General features: G+C 39.6%; 1 protein-coding gene across 2 annotated transcripts in view; it reads left to right on the top strand.

The window, feature by feature from the left end:
• Positions 1 to 20,808, top strand: part of Pias1 (protein inhibitor of activated STAT 1) — a 109,400-nt gene that overhangs the window by 76,291 nt on the left and 12,301 nt on the right. For both annotated transcript variants that reach the window (XM_055597072.1, XM_055597079.1), the window contains exons 7-10: positions 219 to 324; positions 10,648 to 10,721; positions 17,206 to 17,366; positions 19,882 to 20,012. In XM_055597072.1, the coding sequence (XP_055453047.1) occupies positions 219 to 324; positions 10,648 to 10,721; positions 17,206 to 17,366; positions 19,882 to 20,012 (472 nt within the window). The remainder of the gene's footprint in view (positions 1 to 218; positions 325 to 10,647; positions 10,722 to 17,205; positions 17,367 to 19,881; positions 20,013 to 20,808) is intronic.

Raw genomic sequence — 20,808 nt, 5'->3', positions numbered from 1 at the left:
ACACACACACACACACACACACACACACACACACACACACACACACAGGTTTATAGCCACTCAACAGCCTATCAGTCTAATCAGTTTCACCAAAATACTTGCTTGGCACAGTAGGTGCCGTGAGAAGTGTTAGTTCTCTTTCCCTGTCACTGTGGATTAAATAGATGTGCTGTTTACTTAAATATGTGATTGGTTTTCTACATCTTTTTTTTTTCCAGACCTATTCCATGGCAGTATATCTTGTAAAACAGTTGTCCTCAACAGTTCTTCTTCAGAGGTTACGAGCAAAGGGAATAAGGAATCCGGATCATTCTAGAGCTTTAAGTACGTATGATAAACTTACTTCATATATGCAGCTAAGCTATCTTGTTAAGGGTAGAGTAGTAGTTTTTTCCCCCCCTCAACTCAGGTTTTAATGGGAGTTTTTTGTTTGTTTGTTTGTTTGTTTTGTTTTGTTTTTTACCAGAGCCTATTGTAGAGAATTAAAAACTCCAAGAACTTAGTATTGTGAGCTTGTAATTAAAACCTAAGAGTAGTTTTAATGTCTTTGCCATGAACTATATTTGGTGATCTGTTACAGATCTTAATATTTATTTTGTAAAGTTACTTCTTAGACACAGTATTTATTACAACTTCAAACAACCAATATTTAAGGAACTTTAGAAGATGGAAAGGAAATCTTAGTGTGAATTCCAAGAACTTCATTTTGATTTTTAAGAATGTCTTAAATCCAGGAGAAATACACAGAATTAAATGATGGCTGTCCCATTGCTTTCCTAAAGTAGAAGAAGTCGTTGGGTTAGCAGAAATAAATGTGTTATGTTGAACACACTTCTTCATCCCTTGGTGTCTTATCCTTGTCTGTAATGATAGGTTTGTAACTCACACAGCTCCCCCTTGGGTGTTTCATCTTTATTAAAATTGAAATGTAAGTAAGGTCTGCAAATGAACTTCCTGGCTTCAAGTTTTTCACATCAATGTCTGTTCTAAAGCGGTGGTCTAAGTTTTTCTTTGATTCTCTTCAGTGGGGTGTGGCTCTTTGTAGGAGAGCTTAGAGGTGTGGGTTCTGGTACTTAGGAAGCAGCCTATTATACTCAGGGACTAGCCTTGATTCTAGCTTAGGCTGGTTTCAAACTTGCTGTGATCCTCCTGCATCAGCTCTGGGATTACAGATTGAACCACCACACCTTGCACTTGAAGCTCTTAAAATGGATTAATAATAGCAGCCCATTCTCAGATTTGTCATTAATGTTCGGTGGGAAGAACTATGATGCTAAAAGCCAGCTTCCTCAAAGCTCCTCTGCAGCACAGCTCCTATCCGTTTTCCACCCTGTTCTGTAGCAGAACAGCTGTAGACTAGCAGGCCCCACTACCTCTGATAAGCAGAACACCAGCGGTAGTTCCCTGGAGTGTTTTTTCCCTGCACTAAAAGGATCCTTTTGAAAACGCATGGTGGTCCAGATCCAAATCTGCAGCTACTCAGTGGGCTGAGGCAGGAGAGCTAAAATGAAAGCACCATTGTGGATCTCAGAGAATGGAAGCAGCATGAGAAAGGAAGTAAGTGAGGAGCCTGAAAAGAGAAGAAGGAATAGACATCTACTGGAAGGAATATGCAAGAGAGGCATTCTTCGCTTTTCACAGCCCAACTGAAGTTATCCCTGACTGACAGTCTTTATTCTTGCCTTGCGTTATTAGATCTCAACTAGTCAGAAAACATGATATTATGTGGTAAGCTGTGGTGGAAAAGAGAAATACCAGGTAAAGCTTCTGGATTTAACAACAATGTAGGCTGTTTGTATAGGCTCTTGATTCTCTGCACCTCTAGCTAGAGCACCCCTGAAAGTCATGTCAGGAGTGCCTGGAGTTGGAGTTTCTAGGAACCCATCCAGCTACTGTTAAGCAGCAAGACTGCCTAAATGCAAAACTAGTTACTTTGCATTCTTGCATCCTGCTAGTCTGAGTGAAAGTGTTACGGCAGTTCCATTTTATCTTTTTTTTTTTTTTAAAGATTGTTTGTTTGTTTATTATGTATACAATGTTCTACCTGCATGCCAGAAGAGGACACCACATCTCATTATAGATGGGAGCCACCACGTGGTTGCTGGGAATTGAACTCAGGACCCCTGAAAGAGCAGCCAGTCCTCTTAACATCTGAGCCATCTCTCCAGCCCCCATTTTCTCTTTCTTGTTAGCCAGGTGAATGAATGAAGCATTAATTGGATTCTACCGGTATTAAATATATTGCAGGTATGATGGTACACGCCTTTGACGCAAGCACTCAGGAGGCAGGGGCAGGCAGATCTCTTTAAGTTCAAGGCCAGCCTGATCTACGCAGAGAAACCCTGCCTCGAAAAAAAAGCGTCCATACATACATACATGCACAGCCACTGACTAAAGGTGTTTACCTCTGTTACCTGCAAAGAAATAGCTTTTCCTAAAAATTACGTCATTAAAATACTGTTTTAAGTTAGGCAAAAATGTCGGTTCTCAGAAATTTTTTAAGCAAGAACTTGTACAATTATGTTGATTGTAAATTGTTCCTAACCTTGTAAGGAAGGTCTGCTGCCAGTTTTGTTAGTCCATGCACAGTAATACTCAGATAAGTTTGATGGTATTTAGAATTCAGACTTTTCATTGAGAAATGCATTTTGTGGGCTGGAGAGATGTTTTAACTGGTAAAAAGGCTAGGCTTACAACCAAAATGGCAAGAGAAAATTGAGTTCTGTTTCATTCAAGAAATTAAATGAAGCATCTGCTGTGTTCTAGGAATAGAAGCACAGCATTACACAATACCACACCTTCCCTGTATCTCCCAAAAGTTTACAGTTTGGTGGGAAAGACAGGCCTAAGTCATGAATGAGTTATAGTTGTGATTTGTGCCTTGAAGAAGGAAGATGGAACTCTGAAGAGACACCACTGGGGGTCCTCGTCCTCACTTCTGGGATGCAGAGGACAGTGTTGGGGGGTGGGAGAAGAGGAAATGTTGTTAAGCCCCAGGAGAGGAAGGAAATATGCCTAGGGAAAAGGTCAGAGAAACTAGAGTATAGAAAAAGATGAGAAGAATCTGGGGGGGGGGGGGGGGTGTACAAATTCATAGGTGCTGTAGAGATAAAAGGATGATGATATGATGATGATTATTATTATTTATTTTATTTGTTTGGTTTGATTTGGTTGTTTTGGGTTTTCAAGATAGGGTTTCTCTGTGTAGGTAGCTTTGGGTATTTTGGAACTCCATCTGTAGACCTGGCTGGCCTTGACTTCAGAAAGCTCTGCCTGCCTCTGCCTTCTGAGTGCTGGGATTAAAAGTGTGCTATAAAAAGGATTCTAACACACAGGAATGAGTGATCTGATCATCAGCTGGAGGATAAGCAAGGTGGGGCAAGTCTGATGCCTGGAGCCAAATAGGAACCTTTTGCTTAAAAAAAAAAAAAAGTTTATTTTTATTGTGTGTGTGAGAGAGAAGAGTATGAGTGTGTATGTGTGTTAGTGTGTTGGGGGTGGAAGTCAGAGGACAACTTTGGAGTCTGTTCTCTCCTTCTGCCTTTGCATATGTGCAAGGGCTGACCTCAGGTCAGATTTGTGCAGCAGGTACCTTAACCCAGTGACTATCTCCCTGGACTGTGATCTTAAGCACTGCATGCCATGTCAGTGCTTCATAGTCTCTGAAGTGGAAATGGTTATTTAGAAGTGAGTCTGTGAAGGAGCTGCCTGCCCTCTCAGACTGTGGTGTTGAGCTGTGAGTGCACAGGAAGCTGCACTGCTCAGAAACAGCATTCCCTGAGCTGTCTTTCACTTACGTTTATAGTCCCACTTGTCTCCTCAGGTATTATCTGACAACTTTCCTATTAAGACTTTCTCAGACCTTAAAACCCTGCTTCTTGATGGCTGTGGCAGCACACGCCTTTAATCCCAGCACTTAGGTAGATAGGTGGAACTCTATGAGTTCCAGGCCAGCCAGGTCTAGACAGTGAGACATTGTCTCAAACAAACACAAAACAACCTCTGTTTCTTGTTTGTCCTATTGCTCTCAGAAAAAGCAGTGTGCATTGCTCTGTGTTCCTCCTCTGCCACTCACATAGTGTTTGAGCCCCATGGTTCCCCTGAATGTGCTTAGGCAATGACCACAGTGGTCTTCTCGCTGCTCTGTCTAAAGCATTTCTACCTTGGATGCTCTGCTGCGTTTGATTCCAGTATATCTCTCCTTGAAATTGTCTCCTCTCTCTCCTGTCCTCAACCACCTTCCTTCAGAAGCCTCCGAATGCTGGGCATAGTGGTCTTTAATCCCAGCAGGGGGAAGCCGAGGTAGACTGTGAGTTAGGAAGCCTGCTGGGGAGGGCTATGCAGTGAGACCCTGGAGTGGGAGGGAGTACTGGAATTCCATGCTTCTCCTACCTTTCACAACCACTGTTACTGCATAAACTAGTACTAACCCCCAAATCTTCATGCAGGTCTCGCCTCCAGCTTCAGATTGCATAAGCTGACCGCTAAGCATTCTCTACTTCATCAGAATCAAGAATTTAAAACTTCTCTAGTTTTGCCAACTGACAGCCTAAACATTTCTCAAATCTGTCTTGTCTTTTGTCATTGCCCTCATTTAAATCCTTAAATCTTATCTTTATATTTAGAACCTTGGCCCTAAATGATGTATTAAATAAACGATTTCTTTCTTGGCTTTTCTTGTCTTTTGCCTGGTAGCAGCCTAACTTTTTGATGCACATCTGATATTTTCATCCTTGAACTCCTTCATCCCTGAACTCCTGACACTAATGGAATAAAGTCTCCAGCTTCATTAGTGTGACACAGATTTGGCCCTTTCCTTTGCAAAAAATACATTGTATTTTCTCTAACCCTTCTTGTTCAGTACTGGAGTGTTCTCTATCCCTTAAGCCTTCTAGCTGCTTTTACTGCCTCACTCCAGGGATGCATTGGTTCCCAGAACCTCCAGGGTCTCTTGACTCCCATCATCTTGTGTGCACCTCACTGAGCGTCTTCTCCTTCAATTGGCTTTTTTCTCTTGGAGGTCTCACTACCTCTTGCAGTACCTTGACACATAGTGAACTCTCACATTTTGTGGTTATTGTTCTTGTTTGTGACATCAGGTTTGTAATATTCCTGCGACAGCTTCCCACATGCTAAGAATATAGACATGTCCTTCTATACTCGGTGATTGGTATTAAATGATGTAAAGAACTATAGAGTGAAAATCAGGCTTCAAAGCCTTTTGTTTTCTGGCTTATAATGGAATGTTTAGTTGTTTTTGGCCTTACAGTTTTAAAAGACTGAATTAAAATAATCTGATATTAATGAGGGTGATAACTCAAAACAGTTATGACCCCAGAACAGCACCATCTGGTGCAACAGTCTGAAACAATTCCACAGTTGTATGGCAGTCACCAGCAGCACGGCTGTTGAACACTTACTGTATCACTCGTACAACTAAGGCACTGAATGTAAAGTTAAATTCTATTTCAGTTTATTAAATACAGTCTCATATAATGAACACTGGTAGCTAGTAAAAACGGCGATTCAATAAAGTTATAGCTAACTATAACTTTACTCATGAAGTACTCTTACCACTGCAGATCATAGTAACACAGAGGACTCCCCACAGTTCCTGAAGTTAGTTCTGAAGTGGAGTGCAGAGGTTTGCTTTTCCTGCCTCCTTGGTAACCAGCTGTTCAACAATGTTCCTTTAAAGGAGTATTTTTTCCTCATTTAATTTCTTTGATTTTTTTCTCAAAAGCTGATTGGCGGTAGGTATGTGGATCTATTTCTGGTTTCTTAGCAAGCCTTGAAAACAGTCTTCCCACTTTTTTTTCAATTATTTTGATTATTATAAGTTCCTAATTGGACATTAGAAAGTTAATCTATAATTCGTTTTTGTGAGAAACTGAAAAATTTATTTATCTCTATAGGTGCGGCAGAAGCAGTTGACTAAATTTAACATTTATTCCTGATTTAAAAAAAAAATCTCATTAAAATATTGATGGAACAAGAAGGGAACTGCCTCAGTGTTCCAAAGCATTTACCAAAAAGAAAGAAAAACTTCAGTTAATATTATAGTTAGTGGTAAACCCTTGACTCTTCTAACACTATGAATAAAGTTAGAGTATTGATGCCTAGCATTACCCTGGAGGTCCTAGCCAGCACAACAAGGAAAGGAGAGATAAAGATTAGGGTTACGTAAATAATTATCTTTATTTGCAGATTATTTACACTGAAAAAAGGTCCTGAGGACTTGTTAAAGAAACTGCTAGAACAAATCCATGAGTCATGATTTGGAGAATTTGTGATTAATAGATGTAACTGAATTGTCTTTATTATTAATGCATAACTGGACGGTGTGTAAATAGAGACAGCTATGCATTCCCCAGAGTCGTATGGCATAAAAGGTGTGCAGGGTATAGATGCTGAACGCTATGTGAAGCCCAGCAGAAGACCTGGGTTAGATGGACAGGACGTGATGTTGGCAGAGCAGAAGACTCAGCGTGACTGCTTACTCATTCCCCAGATTCATCTAGAGGTCCAGTCCTCGAAAGACCCTAGTGGGATCTTTGAAAGTGTCTTTCCTAGGGTGTGGCTGAGCATACAGCTCCGAGTGAGAGCACCAGCTCACTTAGCAGGCACGAGGCTCTGGGTTTCGTCCCTGGCTGCAGGATCTGCTTTATTACTAACATTTACGTTAAGAACGTAGTAAAGGTAGTAGTTTTCTTTGCAGTCTAGAGAGGACCACAGACTTTTACCCATGTTCTAAATAGCTCAGTTGTTAACAAAGCTGTCTGTTTCTCATGAGATTGTAGAACAAAATCGCAGATGTTCAGTTTTACCAATAAAAAATCAGGAGCCAGATGCTGGGATGAAGCCTGCTAGCTCAGAGAGGCAGAGAAAGCACCCAGCTGACCTTCCTCAGCCAGTATCCCAAAAGGGTATCCTCCTGCCTTCCCCCCACCCAAAACACCCTCAAACTGAATGTCCCTCCCTCCTACTTCCGTTGTGTCTCTATCTGTCCTCCTGACTTCCTCTTACTCTCTACTTTTTTCTTATGTTCACTTTTTGTCAACTGGGTTACTTGTTCCGCCTCTTGACCTATGATTGATTATTTTTAATTCAAATAGAAAGCACTTAGATTAAAGGTGTGTGCTCAGGCTGAGTCACACCACAACTAGAAACAGGTTTTTTCAGTAAACAACACAATCTTGGGGCTCACAGTGTACACAAATACCCTGCAAGAGGAGATGGGTTCAGCTCTGTCACTCCTTGTAACAGCCTTCTGGAAGGCATTCTACTACCTTTGTGAGACTGGTTGTATCAGTGTCTGCCATGGTAGCGTAATAAATGAGATTTCTATTTCACACATGCTGGTGCTGCAAGCACTTGTTCACCCAGCCCCTATTCTGCTACTCCAATAAAACCATTCTTCAGGAGCTGCAGATGGTCTACCGGTTGACCATGCCTTGCTTCGCAGCCCATTGGAGCAAAGATATTCAAGATGTTGTGGGATAGTTTGGAACGCTCAGCCTGGAGCAGCTGAGCAGCTCTCAGCTGATGGAGAGCCCAGGCTGCCTCACTTCTTGGTTTCTTTTTGTTTGTTTGTTTGTTTCAAGTCAGGGTTTCTCTGTGTAGCCTTAGCTGTCCTGCACTCACTTTATAGATTAGTCTAGCCTAGAACTCACAGAGATCCACCTGCCTCTTCCTTCCCAAGTGCTAGGATTCCGGGCATGCACCACTGCACCCAGCTCTGCCCCACTTTTTTTTAAATGTATAAGAGTACGATCAAGTCTGTCATAGCAAAGGTGATTTTTCTGTTTGCTTGTTGTAATAGAAATCCACAAACAATTTTTAAAAAAATATCTCTAACAGAGAGGGAGCGTGCAAATTATTTTAAGTAACAATTGCTTGCTCTTACTGAATATAATATTAGTTTAAGACAGTTTTCATTGGATTAAACTCACTTAACCCAATGATGTGAGATAATTATTATTTTCATTTACCACATTTTAAAGGTGACTAAAGTGACTTGATAAGTCAGAATTCTGCCTTACTGGCTCAAGGACCTGTTCTCTCTCTGCCCACCGTGTGCAACCTCCTGTTGTTTCCTTCCAAAGTACTGACCACCGAGTTTTGATTTGAAGGCTGATGCACTGTGGCTGCATTATGCTTATTAGACAGTTAATGCTCCCATTGCTGTGTAGGAGGATGCTGATGGGCCATTTGATAAAGGCATGCAGAGTAGAAGGTACCTTACTCAGGATTCTCTAGAGCAAGTAAGAACCTGGAGGATAAAAATAGAAAAACTGGTGAGAAAAAATAATAGAGGAATTGGCTTGCATGTTTATGGAGGCTGAGATGTCCCATGGTGTGCCATCTGCAAGCTGGAGAAGCAGGGCAGCATGGCTGAGCCCCAGTCTAACGGCTCAGAGAAGCCAATAATGTAGTTCCCAGATGGGGCTGATGACTGGAGAGCCCTGGGTGCTGTGTGAATATTGAGACCCAGAGGCTGAATTCCAGTGTTTTCTGTTCTTTCTTGCCCACTTCACAGCCCCCTACACAGTTAATTGAATTGCCCCTCCCACACTGAGGACAGCCCTTCTCTCACCTAGTTCATGAATTCCCATGCCATTCTCTTCCCAGATACCCTCAGAAACACATTCGAATTTTGTTTCCATTCTTATTTCCTATGGCAGTTATGTGTTGTCACTAAGGAGTTGAGTTTTGTTATTGTTAATTGGAATTTCGTTTTGTTTTGTGACAGGGTCTCATACTGTAGCCCAGACTGTCCTGGAATTCACTGTGTAGACCAGGCTAGCCTGCAACTCAGCAATCCTCCTGGGATTACAAAGCCACTTTGTCCTGCTAATTAAGTAAAATTATTATTTTGTAAGAAAGGATTGGGTGAACAGTGGCAAACACATAACTTCCTAATTTATATTTGGAATTAGTTAGTTATGGTATCTTGATGGCTCTATATTCCAAACTAAAATTCAGAGGTTTTGTGGCTTTGGGGATATGAAAGTCAGCCTGTGAAATATATACAGACTTTAAAAACCTTGGATTTCCAGTCTATCAAGTAACTTCTTAGTCTGGCATCAGAAATCTGTGTGGAGCTTTTTAAACCACCCACTCCTGTCCCTCTTCCCCAGTCTAATATAGTGATCAGTTATAAGTTACAGTGCTCCAGGTATAACTCAGGTGTGCTTCTAGGTTGAGATTCTGTAATCAAAGACAACACTTCAGGATATTGTCCAAAATGTGGGCCATCTAAAAATTCCAAACTGTGTGTATGATCACATACTTCCTAAAGGGGCTGGCTTCTCAGTGTTGTTAATGGCAGCTAGCACCAGTTTGTGCTTCCCTCACTCCCGTTTTCTTCACTGTGTTACCAACGTGATGATAATTATTGTGGAGCAGCTCTGAAACTGTTGTTGGTTGTGCTCAAAACCACCCCACCTCAGGCTTCTGTTTCTAAGATTGTTGGAATATTTTCTCTGGGGGCAGTTTTTGACTCAGTGTTTTATGTTGGTTCCTATCTTCAGCGATTACTGCTACCTCAGGTTTACACATTATGTCATAGTCGGTGTTCTATTGCTGTGAAGAGACACCATGAACAAGGCCACTCTTATAAAAGGGAGCATTTACTTGGGGCCGTGCTTTCAGTTTCAGAGGCTTTAGTCCATTATCATCATGATGAGGAAAATGAAGGACACATACCGGAGCAGTAACTAAGAGCTACATCCTGATCTGTAGGCAGAGAGAGAGCAAGAGAGACTGGCCCTGGCTTGAGCTTTTGAAAACTCAAAGCCCACCCCCAGTGACACACATCCTCCAAGAAAGCCACACCTCCTGATCCTTCTCAAATAGTGCCACTCTCAGGTGACTAAGCATTCAAATTTATGAACTGTGGGGGCTGTTCTTATTTAAGCGACTATGCATAGGAAGTATAAAGACTATTTTACAGTAAGCTGGAAGACTATAAAAGAATAGCCAAGAAAAGTTATTAGTGCCTCCTTTTTTGAAAATTATAGGAAGTTTGAACTGAAAAGACCTAGATTATCTGATGTGGCCTCTGGATTTACCGTGAATAACATTAAGCTGAAAGAGGCATATTTACTTGCTAAAGACAGCACAGTGAGTCTACAGATAAACGACAGGATTTAGTTACATGGTAAAGAAAATAGTTGGTCTTTTTCTTTTCATAATTTGAAGTTAAAGTTAATGTGGTTATAGTAAATATTTTGTTCATTTTCTGGCCTTTCAAAATTTATTATCATTGCTCTATTACTTTAAAAGAAAAGAATACAAGCTAATCATAATTTTAAAGGAAATCATTAGTATCTTAGAGTAATACCTAGAAAGGGCTACATCCCTGGAACACACAGGTGGCTGTTGGGCTGCTCCTGTGGGCTGTGCTCTGGGCCAGTGCTCTGCAGGGGCTCAGTGAGACTGCGAAGTGAAACTCCTTCCCTTGCTTACCACTGTGGACGGAAGCTGGGGAGCTGCTCTTGGCTTTCCAGGCTGCTGACTGAAGATGATTGAGTTGGTATTTTCAAGTTTTCTAGGTTTTAGATTTTAAGCTCCTTTTTAAATATGTTATATTGGTAATGTCTTTAATAAACTTGTTCTGCTTGTTTTCTATTCAATGTATTTCAGTTAAAGAGAAATTAACTGCAGATCCAGACAGTGAAATAGCTACCACCAGCCTACGGGTTTCGCTGCTGTGTCCAGTAAGTGCTAATGCTTGCCTTTGAGACTGCTGTATACACATCTTTCTACTGAGTGTAAGAAATTCTGCTAACTTAAGGAATCTCCCTGCTCTACACTGTCAGTTTATCAAAATGGAAAGACACTGAAGCATAGGACCGTGAGCTGGATAATTCTAAAGTGGGCCTTTCTCATGGTGTGTATCATCTAAATATTGCCTTCAGTAAACAACTGTTTCTCAGGTTCCAGTTACAAGAGCAGAGTAAGCAATGTTGTGGACTTTTCTTGATAAAAATCCCAGTCACCCACACTGCAATTTAGCCATTTTATCAACGGTGGCTATAAGAATCCACCAGTTAAGAACTGTGTCAGCTGGCCGTGGCACATACCTTTAATCACAGTATTTGAAAGGCAAAGGCAAGTGAATCTCCGTGAGTTCAAGACCAGCTTGGTTTACATATGAGCTCTGAGATGATTTTGAAACACAACAATGCCATTCCCAGTATTACACACACACACACACACACACACACACACACACACACACACACACACGAGACTCATGCCTGTAATTTTAGCACTTGTGGGGATGGAGCTGAGGCAAATGGATTACCATGAGTTCAAGGCCAGCTGAGCTACCATAGTAACACTCTGTCTTCAAGAAGGAGGAAGGGGAGGAGAAAGAGAAGAAGAGAAAAGGAGAAAATTCTGTTCTCCCTGACTGAGTTCCTTATGGCTGTAGAGTTTACATAAAGATAGTTATAAGCCAGAAAGAGAAGAAACAGTCATTTGAATGAAACAAATATAAAGTCATAAGATAGGACCAAATGATTAAACCTATAAGCAAGCAATAAATAAATAAATAAACAAGCAAATAAATAAATAGATAAATAAGCAAGCAAGCTGATTTGTTGGTGGGCCCACCAGGATTAGGGATGGCAATTGAATATTGCCTTCATATGAAAGAAAGTAAAGATTAATAATAAATTGCTGACATTTTGATTAGTCAAATTAACCATATTCAACTATATGAAGACTGAAAGGACTCATGTCTCATGATTTGCCTGGATTGTTCAAGAAGGTAGGATCATTGACATCTTTCAGCGTTGAGATCCCGTTAACCTAAGAGGGTAGTACTTCCTGTGTTCTTGATGAAGCAAGAAGTTGTTAAAACATTAACTATTGCTTATCCTACATCTAAGGTTTGTATCTGCTTACTAAGCCCTGGCTTGGATATAAAGCCATCTGTATATGGTTAACTGCAGCTCTGTCCTGTTCATGGTTCTTAAAGCTGGGATCCCTCCCTACCTGTTAAGTATCTTCATGACCACAGAAGAAACACAGTTAGAAGCCACTATGTCCAATGGCCATAGTGTTCTATGAAGGACTTTCCTTCTGATTCTTCTTTATTCCCTGTTTTCCTTAAGAGAAGTGTTGTTACTATTATTAAAAGTTCTTTAATAACCAGATGTTATAACAGCCTGTGTTGTAGGATTAACTCTTTTTTTTTTTTTTTTTTTAGTTTAATTTTATTTTATGTGCATTGGTATGAGGGCGTCAGACCACCTGGAACTAGAGTTACAGACAGTTGTGAGCTGCCATGTGGGTGACTAGGAATTGAACCCAGGTCCTTTGGAAGAGCAGACAGTGCTCTTAACCACTGAGCCATCTCTCCAGCCCCAGCCTTGTGTTGTAAAGGAAACGTTTGTTATTGATGTTGACTATAAATAGTTAAGTACGTGGGGAATAAATAGTTGGAAAATAAAATGGAAAATTAGTTTTTTTAAGAAGCATAAAATTGGCTCAAGACCAGGAAGGTAGAAGGTGAGGGGGGAAAAAATCTTTGCATACGCACTGTCTGTAACTCCAAGATCTGACACTCATATAGACATACATGCATACAAAACACCAGTGCACATAAAATAAAGGTAAATAAAAATTAAAAAAAAAACTTTAAACAAGATAATTCAAAATGATACCTCTCATTCTTTTTCTCCAGTTTAACCTACTCCTTTTCATGATTTCTCTCTGATTCAGTTTATTGTAAAACCCCAGTTGAAAGGATTTGACAAATTTAGAAGAACGCAGAGGCTTTCTTTCCCGCTTAATTCACTAGAGTCTTGTTTCTCTGCTTTCTTATCTTAAAGTGTTTACAGCTGCACCAACAGATAGTGTTTTTAACACTGAGCAGTCGCACGAAAAGGGTTGATATGAACACAAGCAGCCCTGTATATGGGGCAGTTTTATTCATGGCGTGAGCGCTACAGTCTGTAGCTCAGGTGCTCTTCCATGTTACTGGGAACTGTGGATCACATTTTGTTCTTATACATCTTGATTTACTGAGCCAGTTCTAGTTCCGTATCCCCCTGTGCTCCTCTCTTACTAGTTCCAACAGCTTTAGCAGTTCATTATAAATTTGCATCTGCTTTCAAAATTCAGATTATAAAAATGCTACTATATGTAATATATAATACAATATGTCATGAGTTCCTGTTTGGCTAAAGGGACAATCCCTCTATTGTTATTCTGGAACAGCAAGGCCATATATTTTTAGGTATGTTTTTGCTCAAAAATACAATACAGTTGTGATAACTCATCTATATATCAAATTTATGGAATCATAAAAGGAGATTTGTTCTTTGAAATATGTAAATATGTTATCTTACTATGCATTTCTATCCCTTTTGTAATATGCAGAGCTCAGAATAAATGAGTTTCTTTTATTTGTGTGCCATTTAGCTAAAGGCAACAAAAATAATTAAATGCTTTTTCTCTTTGAGGATTGTCAGTTCTAATTTATTAAGAAGTGACAGAAATGTTGAGAAGTCAGATGTGAGCTGTTCCAAAAACCTGTAAACCCAAATGCTGATAATTTAGAGTTGATAGAAGAGAGAAAATAAACTAGAAATTTATTTTATGAGTACTTATTAGTATGAAAAATGAGATTTTTAAAAAATATCAATCACTTTATTTTTTATAAGAAAAAGTACATGTTGTCATGGTATTATAGGGTCCTGCTGGTGTAAGCTGGCTGAGACTTATGTCTAGTTTTCTCTCATGCAGCGTAATGAGCGGTAGCACCATTGAGTAAAGTCAGTCTCACTCTAAGCCTCACTAAATGAGGCTTGTTCATGTTTACCTGTGGGCAATACAGATGCCCATCTTGTCCTTCAAAGGGAAGAGAACTTTGTAACTAAAAGTCTAAGCTGCTCAGAGCTCACTCTTCATCAAGTTAGAGACAATAGATGCCTGTTTGTCTGGTAGACAGTTAAATCTTTAGTGATTGATTTTAAAAAGCAGAGATAGGATTTTTCACATAAGAGTTATTTTATGATTCTTTGAGGTGGCATTTGTGGGATAGCTAATAAAAGGCCTTATATTTGAACGTGAACTTCTGGTTTCTTATTCCTTTTATTACTTTCATTTCTGTACTGTGTATCTATCTGTTTGCTTTCAGACTGTACGTTACCTTGTCGGTGAAGCTCACCACAAAGGCTGGGGATTGTGTTCTTGCCTGTGTGCACAAAGGGCCAACTAAACAGCTTCATGACACCCTTTACTGAACTGGCATTCAATTCTTATGATTTGATTGCCATAGGCACATGAAAAAAAAGGCCAAAGAACAAACTAGTTCTGGCAAAAGAAAAAAAGAAACCTATTGCCTGTTTGCCATTAACTAAGTCATTTAATTTCCAAGTTATGGTCTAGTTGATGGTGCCAGATTAAATTTTTATCCTTTATTTTTATTTCTTTTAATGGCAGGGCAATCGTTTGGTTTTGTGTTTTTGTTTTGTTTTTGAAACAGAGGATCATGTTGCCCAGGTTGGCCTCAGACTCCCTATCCTGTCCAAGGATGATTGTGAACACCTTCGCTTCCCAAGGGTTGGGATTGCAGGCACACCTTTGTGAGCGTGGTAGGGCTCAGGGCTTCTTGCATGTTAGGCAAATGTCCTCCTCACTGCATCGCAGTTCCAAATTCAGTTTCCATATCTCAGGTTAGACTGTAACTTCAAAATGCAAATTCCTGCTCTTTGCTTAATGGTAAGTGAAGAAAGTGTAGGTTGAAAGTCCTATGGGAACTTAGTGCCAGCTGTAGAGCTGTTGGGCTTCTCCCAGTGCTTCTGCAGACAGTAAGACAGGAAGAAGGATGATTTCAGAATCCAAGCGACAGGCACAGAGTCTACTTACACTTTGAAAGAAGTAGTTCTTGAAGGCTTTCCTTTCACATGCTTTTATTCCTGTAATCCTAGTGCCATTCACATCTTTCAGACAGAGTTTCTCCTAAGACTGCTAGCATGCACAGCTGACAGTTTAGCAGTATACAAGACTACCATCTTACAGTGTAGCAGGTTCTTTTCTAAAGCTGGAGGCAAGGACATGAGTCTGACCTGTTTCCAGCAGGAGATACACAAACAAATAAACAAACAAACAAACGGTGTAATCTTATTCAAGGGTAGGGTTGGGGCATAGAAGAGAATGGTCCTTTCAGTTTGCTCCGGTCTCTCCTCTCCCTACTTTGGACGTGATAAATTGATGTTCCTCCTGTCTTAAGTTGTTAGCATGTTCAAAGTCCTTTTTAAATCTTCATCACTGCATCCGGTGGAAGTAAAGAGGAAATGCTGCTACTTTCTAGATAGAAAAGGAGGCCAAGAAAGGTTAAGTGGCTTCCCTAGAAGCACAGTAAATCATTGGTACCAGAACAATAATTTAGGGCCCTGTGACCGTGGTTTCCTTGGTAGACAAGGAAATTACACGTTTCCCTGAAATTTTTGTAAGCCAAGAACCTTTTCCCCTTTTAACTCAGAAACACAGGGATTCTTTTTCTGTGAACTTAGCAAATGATATCATTATAGAAAGTGAGTAGTGTATGTGCTCTGTGGCCATCATGGACTTGGTTCTGGACAGAGGTCATGATTGCATTCCCTATTCAGGTCCCTAGGCATGATTCTTACCTTAGGCCCAAGCAAGCAGCTTAGGATCAAAGAAGACCTCTGTATGTGGGATAGAGTCAGCTTGTGTCAATTCAGGTGACAATTACTGGTCAAGAAAAATGTCCCCAAATGTACCAGCGATGCTTGAGCCACAGGGCTGTTGGCTGAATAATGATGCCCAGTGAAGAGAGCTAGAGTGCACATCTGCCTCCTCTTCAGAGCTGCCCCAGCCATTAGGCCTCTCCCCATGGAGGAAATGGGAAATGGGTATGAAACACTTTCAGAAATGAGGTTAGAGTCCATCTTGATCTCCCTGTCTTTTTCTAAATCTCTAGATAGTTCTTAGCTTTTTTTTTTTTTTTTCTTTCAGATCAAAGACTGATTTAAGATTATGAGTTTGAGAAGGCTGGAAATACAGCTCAGTGGTAAAATGCTTGGCTAGCAAGCATGAGGCCCCAGGTTCAGCTCACCCACAGACATACTATGAGAGAGCACTTTCTTCCCAACAAGAACTCGCCTTCATGCTGGGCATAAATCCCAGCACTTGAGAGGCAGAGGCAGGCAGATCTCTGTGAGTTCAAAGCCAGCCTGGTCTACAAAGTGAGTTCAGGACAGCCAAGGCTACACAGAGAAACCCTGTCTCAGAAAAAGAAAAGAAAAGAAAAGAGAAAAAGAAAATCACCTGCAGCCTATAGATGGTAGTAAGTGGCCCTCCCCACAGTCACTGTGCTTGTATCCAGGGATACACTGTAGTGTGCTAACTTCAGGGAGCTTTCTCAAAAAATGTGTTTTATGTTCTTCTGTGGTAGTGAAACACACACACACTTGTACACAACGTGTTTTATATTAAAATTTTAAATTAAAAAAATTAAAATGTAAGTATAACATTTTCCCATTTCCCTTTTTTTCTTCTATCTTCTCCAAGGACCCCCTTCCTTGCTCACTCTCAAAATCATGGCCTCTTTTCTTTAAGTGTTGTTATTACATAGATATGTATTTATACACATGCCTTAGTACAAATGTATACTTTATGCCTTAGTATAAAGTATGCCTTATTATAAATATGCCTAAGTATATAAATACAGCCTCCTCAGTCCATATGATGAACTTTTAACTTGTATATATATAATTTCCAAGCTGACTGTTTGGTATCTGATAACCAATTAGGAAGCTCATCCCTGGGGAATACTGTTTCTTGTAGTTTCAGCATCCCTTAATTGCCTCTATATAGTTCTTAGTCTAGGAGTGGGGTACTGTGAGCCTTCCCTGTCCTATGTTAGCATGTGTGTCAGTCTTAGCCTGGCTCGGGTCTTTTTAGGTAGACATATTGTTGCAGTATCACGGGTGAGAGGCTTCCCTATTGTTTCTCGGAGACAGTCTCAGCAGATTTCACGCTTCTCTGGCTTCATGCTTCTGTCCTTCTGCCCCTCTTCCATGATGTTCACTGAGAATTCACAAAATTGTGGGCAAGTATGCTTTAAATCAGAATATATGCATATTGTACTTCGGGAAATGAGTGTTATATCCTAAGTTTTCAGCAACACATATTAATATTGACCTTTTCACCCCCTTAAAGCTTGGGAAAATGCGGCTGACAATTCCATGTCGAGCGCTTACCTGTTCCCACCTTCAGTGTTTTGATGCCACTCTTTATATTCAAATGAATGAGAAGAAACCGACCTGGGTCTGTCCTGTCTGTGACAAGAAGGCTCCCTATGAACACCTCATCATTGATGGGTATGTATGTTACAGTGCGCCTTGTGTTCTGAAATGACCCTCTGCTCTCCGAGCTCGTTACCATCAGGTTTGAGATTAAACCTAGAGGTAACTTTTTTTCAAAGTTGCTTTGTAGGATTTCCATCATTCTAGAAATCAATGAGTAATTAATATGTAAATACTTTTCATCTCTTAGGGTTTTTAAATTTTTTAAATGTTCATTGGGGGTGTATAGTGAGCACATGAAAGGTTGGTGAGTTTGTTCTTTCCTTCTACCGCATATTTTTAGGGATGGAACTTGGGTTTATTAGGCTTGGTGGCAGCAACCTTGAACTCACTGAGCTATCTCGCTGACCCCCCCCCCACTTAATTTTTTTTTAACATTGATTTTTATTTATATGTGTTCCACTTGTTTTGAAAAACACATGCTTTTTTTTTTTTTTTTTTAACCTCCAGCACCTTCTGCTGTTCACTATTTTAAGCACCAGTAGTTCTAAACAGGTTATGTATGTGTTTTTTAGTACATCTAAGACCTATACGTTGCATTAAGAGAAAGCATGATCAAATTATGATGTTCTGGCTAATTCAAACTCATCCAAAAATAAAAGAGTTTTTGGTGTGGTTCAGCAGTGAAGAGTTAAACTGCTTTTACAGGTTACCCAAGTTCAGTTCCAAGCTCTGAGGACCCAATGCCCTTTTCCATACTCCATGTGCACATAGTCATAGACACACACGCACACACACAAATAATTCAAACAGTTTGTAAATAATACAGTTTCTTTATTAGTTGAGCTTTTTAGTAGAAGGTAGCCAGTTTCTAGAAACAAGATCTGGCTTCCATCAAGACCTGATCACCACTGTCAGGGCTCTCGGCAAAGGGCAGCCAGCTAATGACAACTCTCCTTGTTCTGCTAGTTGTGTTTCTATCCTTGTATTTTCTCCCGTTGTGTCTCTTCCCCTGTCTTCACCATTACATTGCAGTGATCAGCAGTTCTCCTTATAGTCTGTTTGTTTGTGGGTTTTGACCTGTTGATATCTGGCCCTGAGTCTGTCACTTTCCTTAGGTTTCTGTTTGCCTTTTTGTCACTGAACAAGAAACAAGGAAATGAATTGTGAAAGGGAAAATGTCTTCCTAATACTTCTAGTATTCTTCAGTGAAACACTCAAACAAGACAGTTTATTTAGAGTATATGAGAAAGCATAAGAGCCTGAAGGGAATAATACAAGAAATTGAACGTATTTATCAATAGACGTACAATCCAAAGCTTTAAAGATGTCGGGTCTTGGGAGAATATAAGTAAATAGTATGTTTCCTGTTGCATTTTTCAGAAATGAAATGATAGCTTATAAATTTAAATTAATACTAATACTTTACCAGCTCTGTGTAGTATATATCTTAATTCTTCCTTTTCTTCTTTTTTTAATTTTTTTTTAATTTTTCTTCCTTATAATAAAGTTTTCTCTCTCTCAAAAAATGTAAAGAACAGGAAATAAAAGTCATTTTTGATATAATTTCTTGTTTAGCTTTAATATAAATTCTGATTATATGCTATTTATAATGTTTAGGCTTTGGTTTTATTTAATATTATGACTGAATAATTTGGCCACAATAAATAAATACACAATAAAATTCCTGTAAATATTCTTTTATTGCCAATATATTTTGTGTGGATTTAACTGTTGATTATACATTTTTATATGAATCATTTCAGTTTATCAAATAAGGTCTTAGGAGCAATTTGCAAGTTTGTAGTATAAAGAAGAAAACTGGATACTAGTGTGTGTTTTTACTCACACACAGAATCTTGTTTTTAAGATTTTTCTTTTTTTCTTGACCATCTCAAGCTTTATTTATTTATTTATTTATTTATTTATTCATTCATTCATTCATTCATTTATTTATTTATTTATTTATTCATTTATTTATTTATTTATTTATTTATTTATTTATTTTAGTTTTTTGAGGCAAGAGTTTTTCTGTGTAGCCCTGGCTATCCTGAAACTCACTCTGTAGACCAGGCTGTTCTTGAACTCACAGAGATCCACCTGCCTCTGCCTCCCGCGTACTGGAATTAAAGGCGTGTGCCTCCACCGTCCAGCTGAATATTTTTCTGTATCTTTAAAAATATTGGGGCTCAATGAGTAAAGGTGCTTGCTGCAAAGCCTGAGAGCCTGTATTCAATGCCTGGCACCTACATGGTGGAAAGAGAGAACTAACTCCTACAAGTTGTCTTCTGACCGCAACATATGCAGCTGTAGCCCCACCTACTCCTGTAACACGAGCTAAATAAGTGTTTTTAAATTTCATTTCTTCCAAAGTTACAGGACATTTTCATATAAATGTTCCGCAGTTTGAGTAATGTTCCACTGTTTTCCCTACTTAGCATTAGGTTTTGAGAACAAATGTAATTTGTCTGCTTTGCTTTCTTTTTCTATTTACTACTTAAATATAACAGAAGACCTAAATATTGTAAGAGTCAAGGTTTCATTCCCTTCATCTAAAACATGCTGTATTCAGGACAGATTGTTTGTCTAGGTTGTTTATGGAGATTCTCAAGTATTGTACAGACTGTGATGAGATACAGTTTAAGGAGGACGGCTCATGGGCTCCGATGAGATCCAAAAAGGAAGTGCAGGAAGTCACTGCCTCATTCAACGGAGTTGACGGTGAGTGACTTTCCAGATATGCTGCTTACTGCTGTGGTACGCCAGGGTTCTCAGTCTTACTGAGTGTACAAGCAACTGTTAGGTTATTGACTAAATGTCTAGAAATGATAGACTCTTTTTAAGTCAACTTTTTTGCCAGCCTTAAGATGTTGATGGCACTAGATTTCAAAATATTCTAAAGTCATGTTTAAAGTTGTCGTTTTGAAGCATCTATTCTTTTAAAAGTTTTAATAGTCTCGGTGCAGAGTAGTGACCGCTGCTTTTTTTCCTTTTTTTTTTTTTTTTTCCTTTTTTGTTTTGTTTTGTCCTTTTGAGACAGGGTGTGACTTTGTAGCCCGAGATGGCCTGGAACTCACAGATGCACTTGCCTCCGCCTTCAGAGTGTGCAGACCAAAAGTGTGCATCATCACACCCACCTGCTTTTTCTTTAAATACTTATGTGTGTGAATAGGTTTGACTTTCCGCTTTCCTAGGCAACGTAACACATCCTGCTCTAAATCTGCTTTTATTCTAAAATGGACATAAAAGACACTTTTTTTGAGAAACAAGATCTATGTATGTATGTATGTATGTATGTATGTATGTATGTATGTATGTGTGTATGTATGTATGTATCCCTAGCTGTCCTGGAACTCACTATGTACACCAGACTGGCCTTGAACTCATAGATATCTTTTGCCTTCGGAGTACTGCAGTTTTAAGAAAGTAGAACACAGACACTGTTGCTTCTCCGCTTTGCTGTGGTAGTGTTGCTGTGACCGTGTGAACCTCCACGGGGACACTGAGAACAGAAGAG

This window comes from Psammomys obesus, unplaced genomic scaffold, assembly GCF_907164565.1.
Source record: "Psammomys obesus unplaced genomic scaffold, mPsaObe1.curated_primary_1811, whole genome shotgun sequence".
In the NCBI taxonomy this organism is placed as follows: domain Eukaryota; kingdom Metazoa; phylum Chordata; class Mammalia; order Rodentia; family Muridae; genus Psammomys; species Psammomys obesus.
The sequence above is the reverse complement of the archived record's forward strand: the minus strand, read 5'-3'. Positions and strand labels throughout refer to the sequence as shown.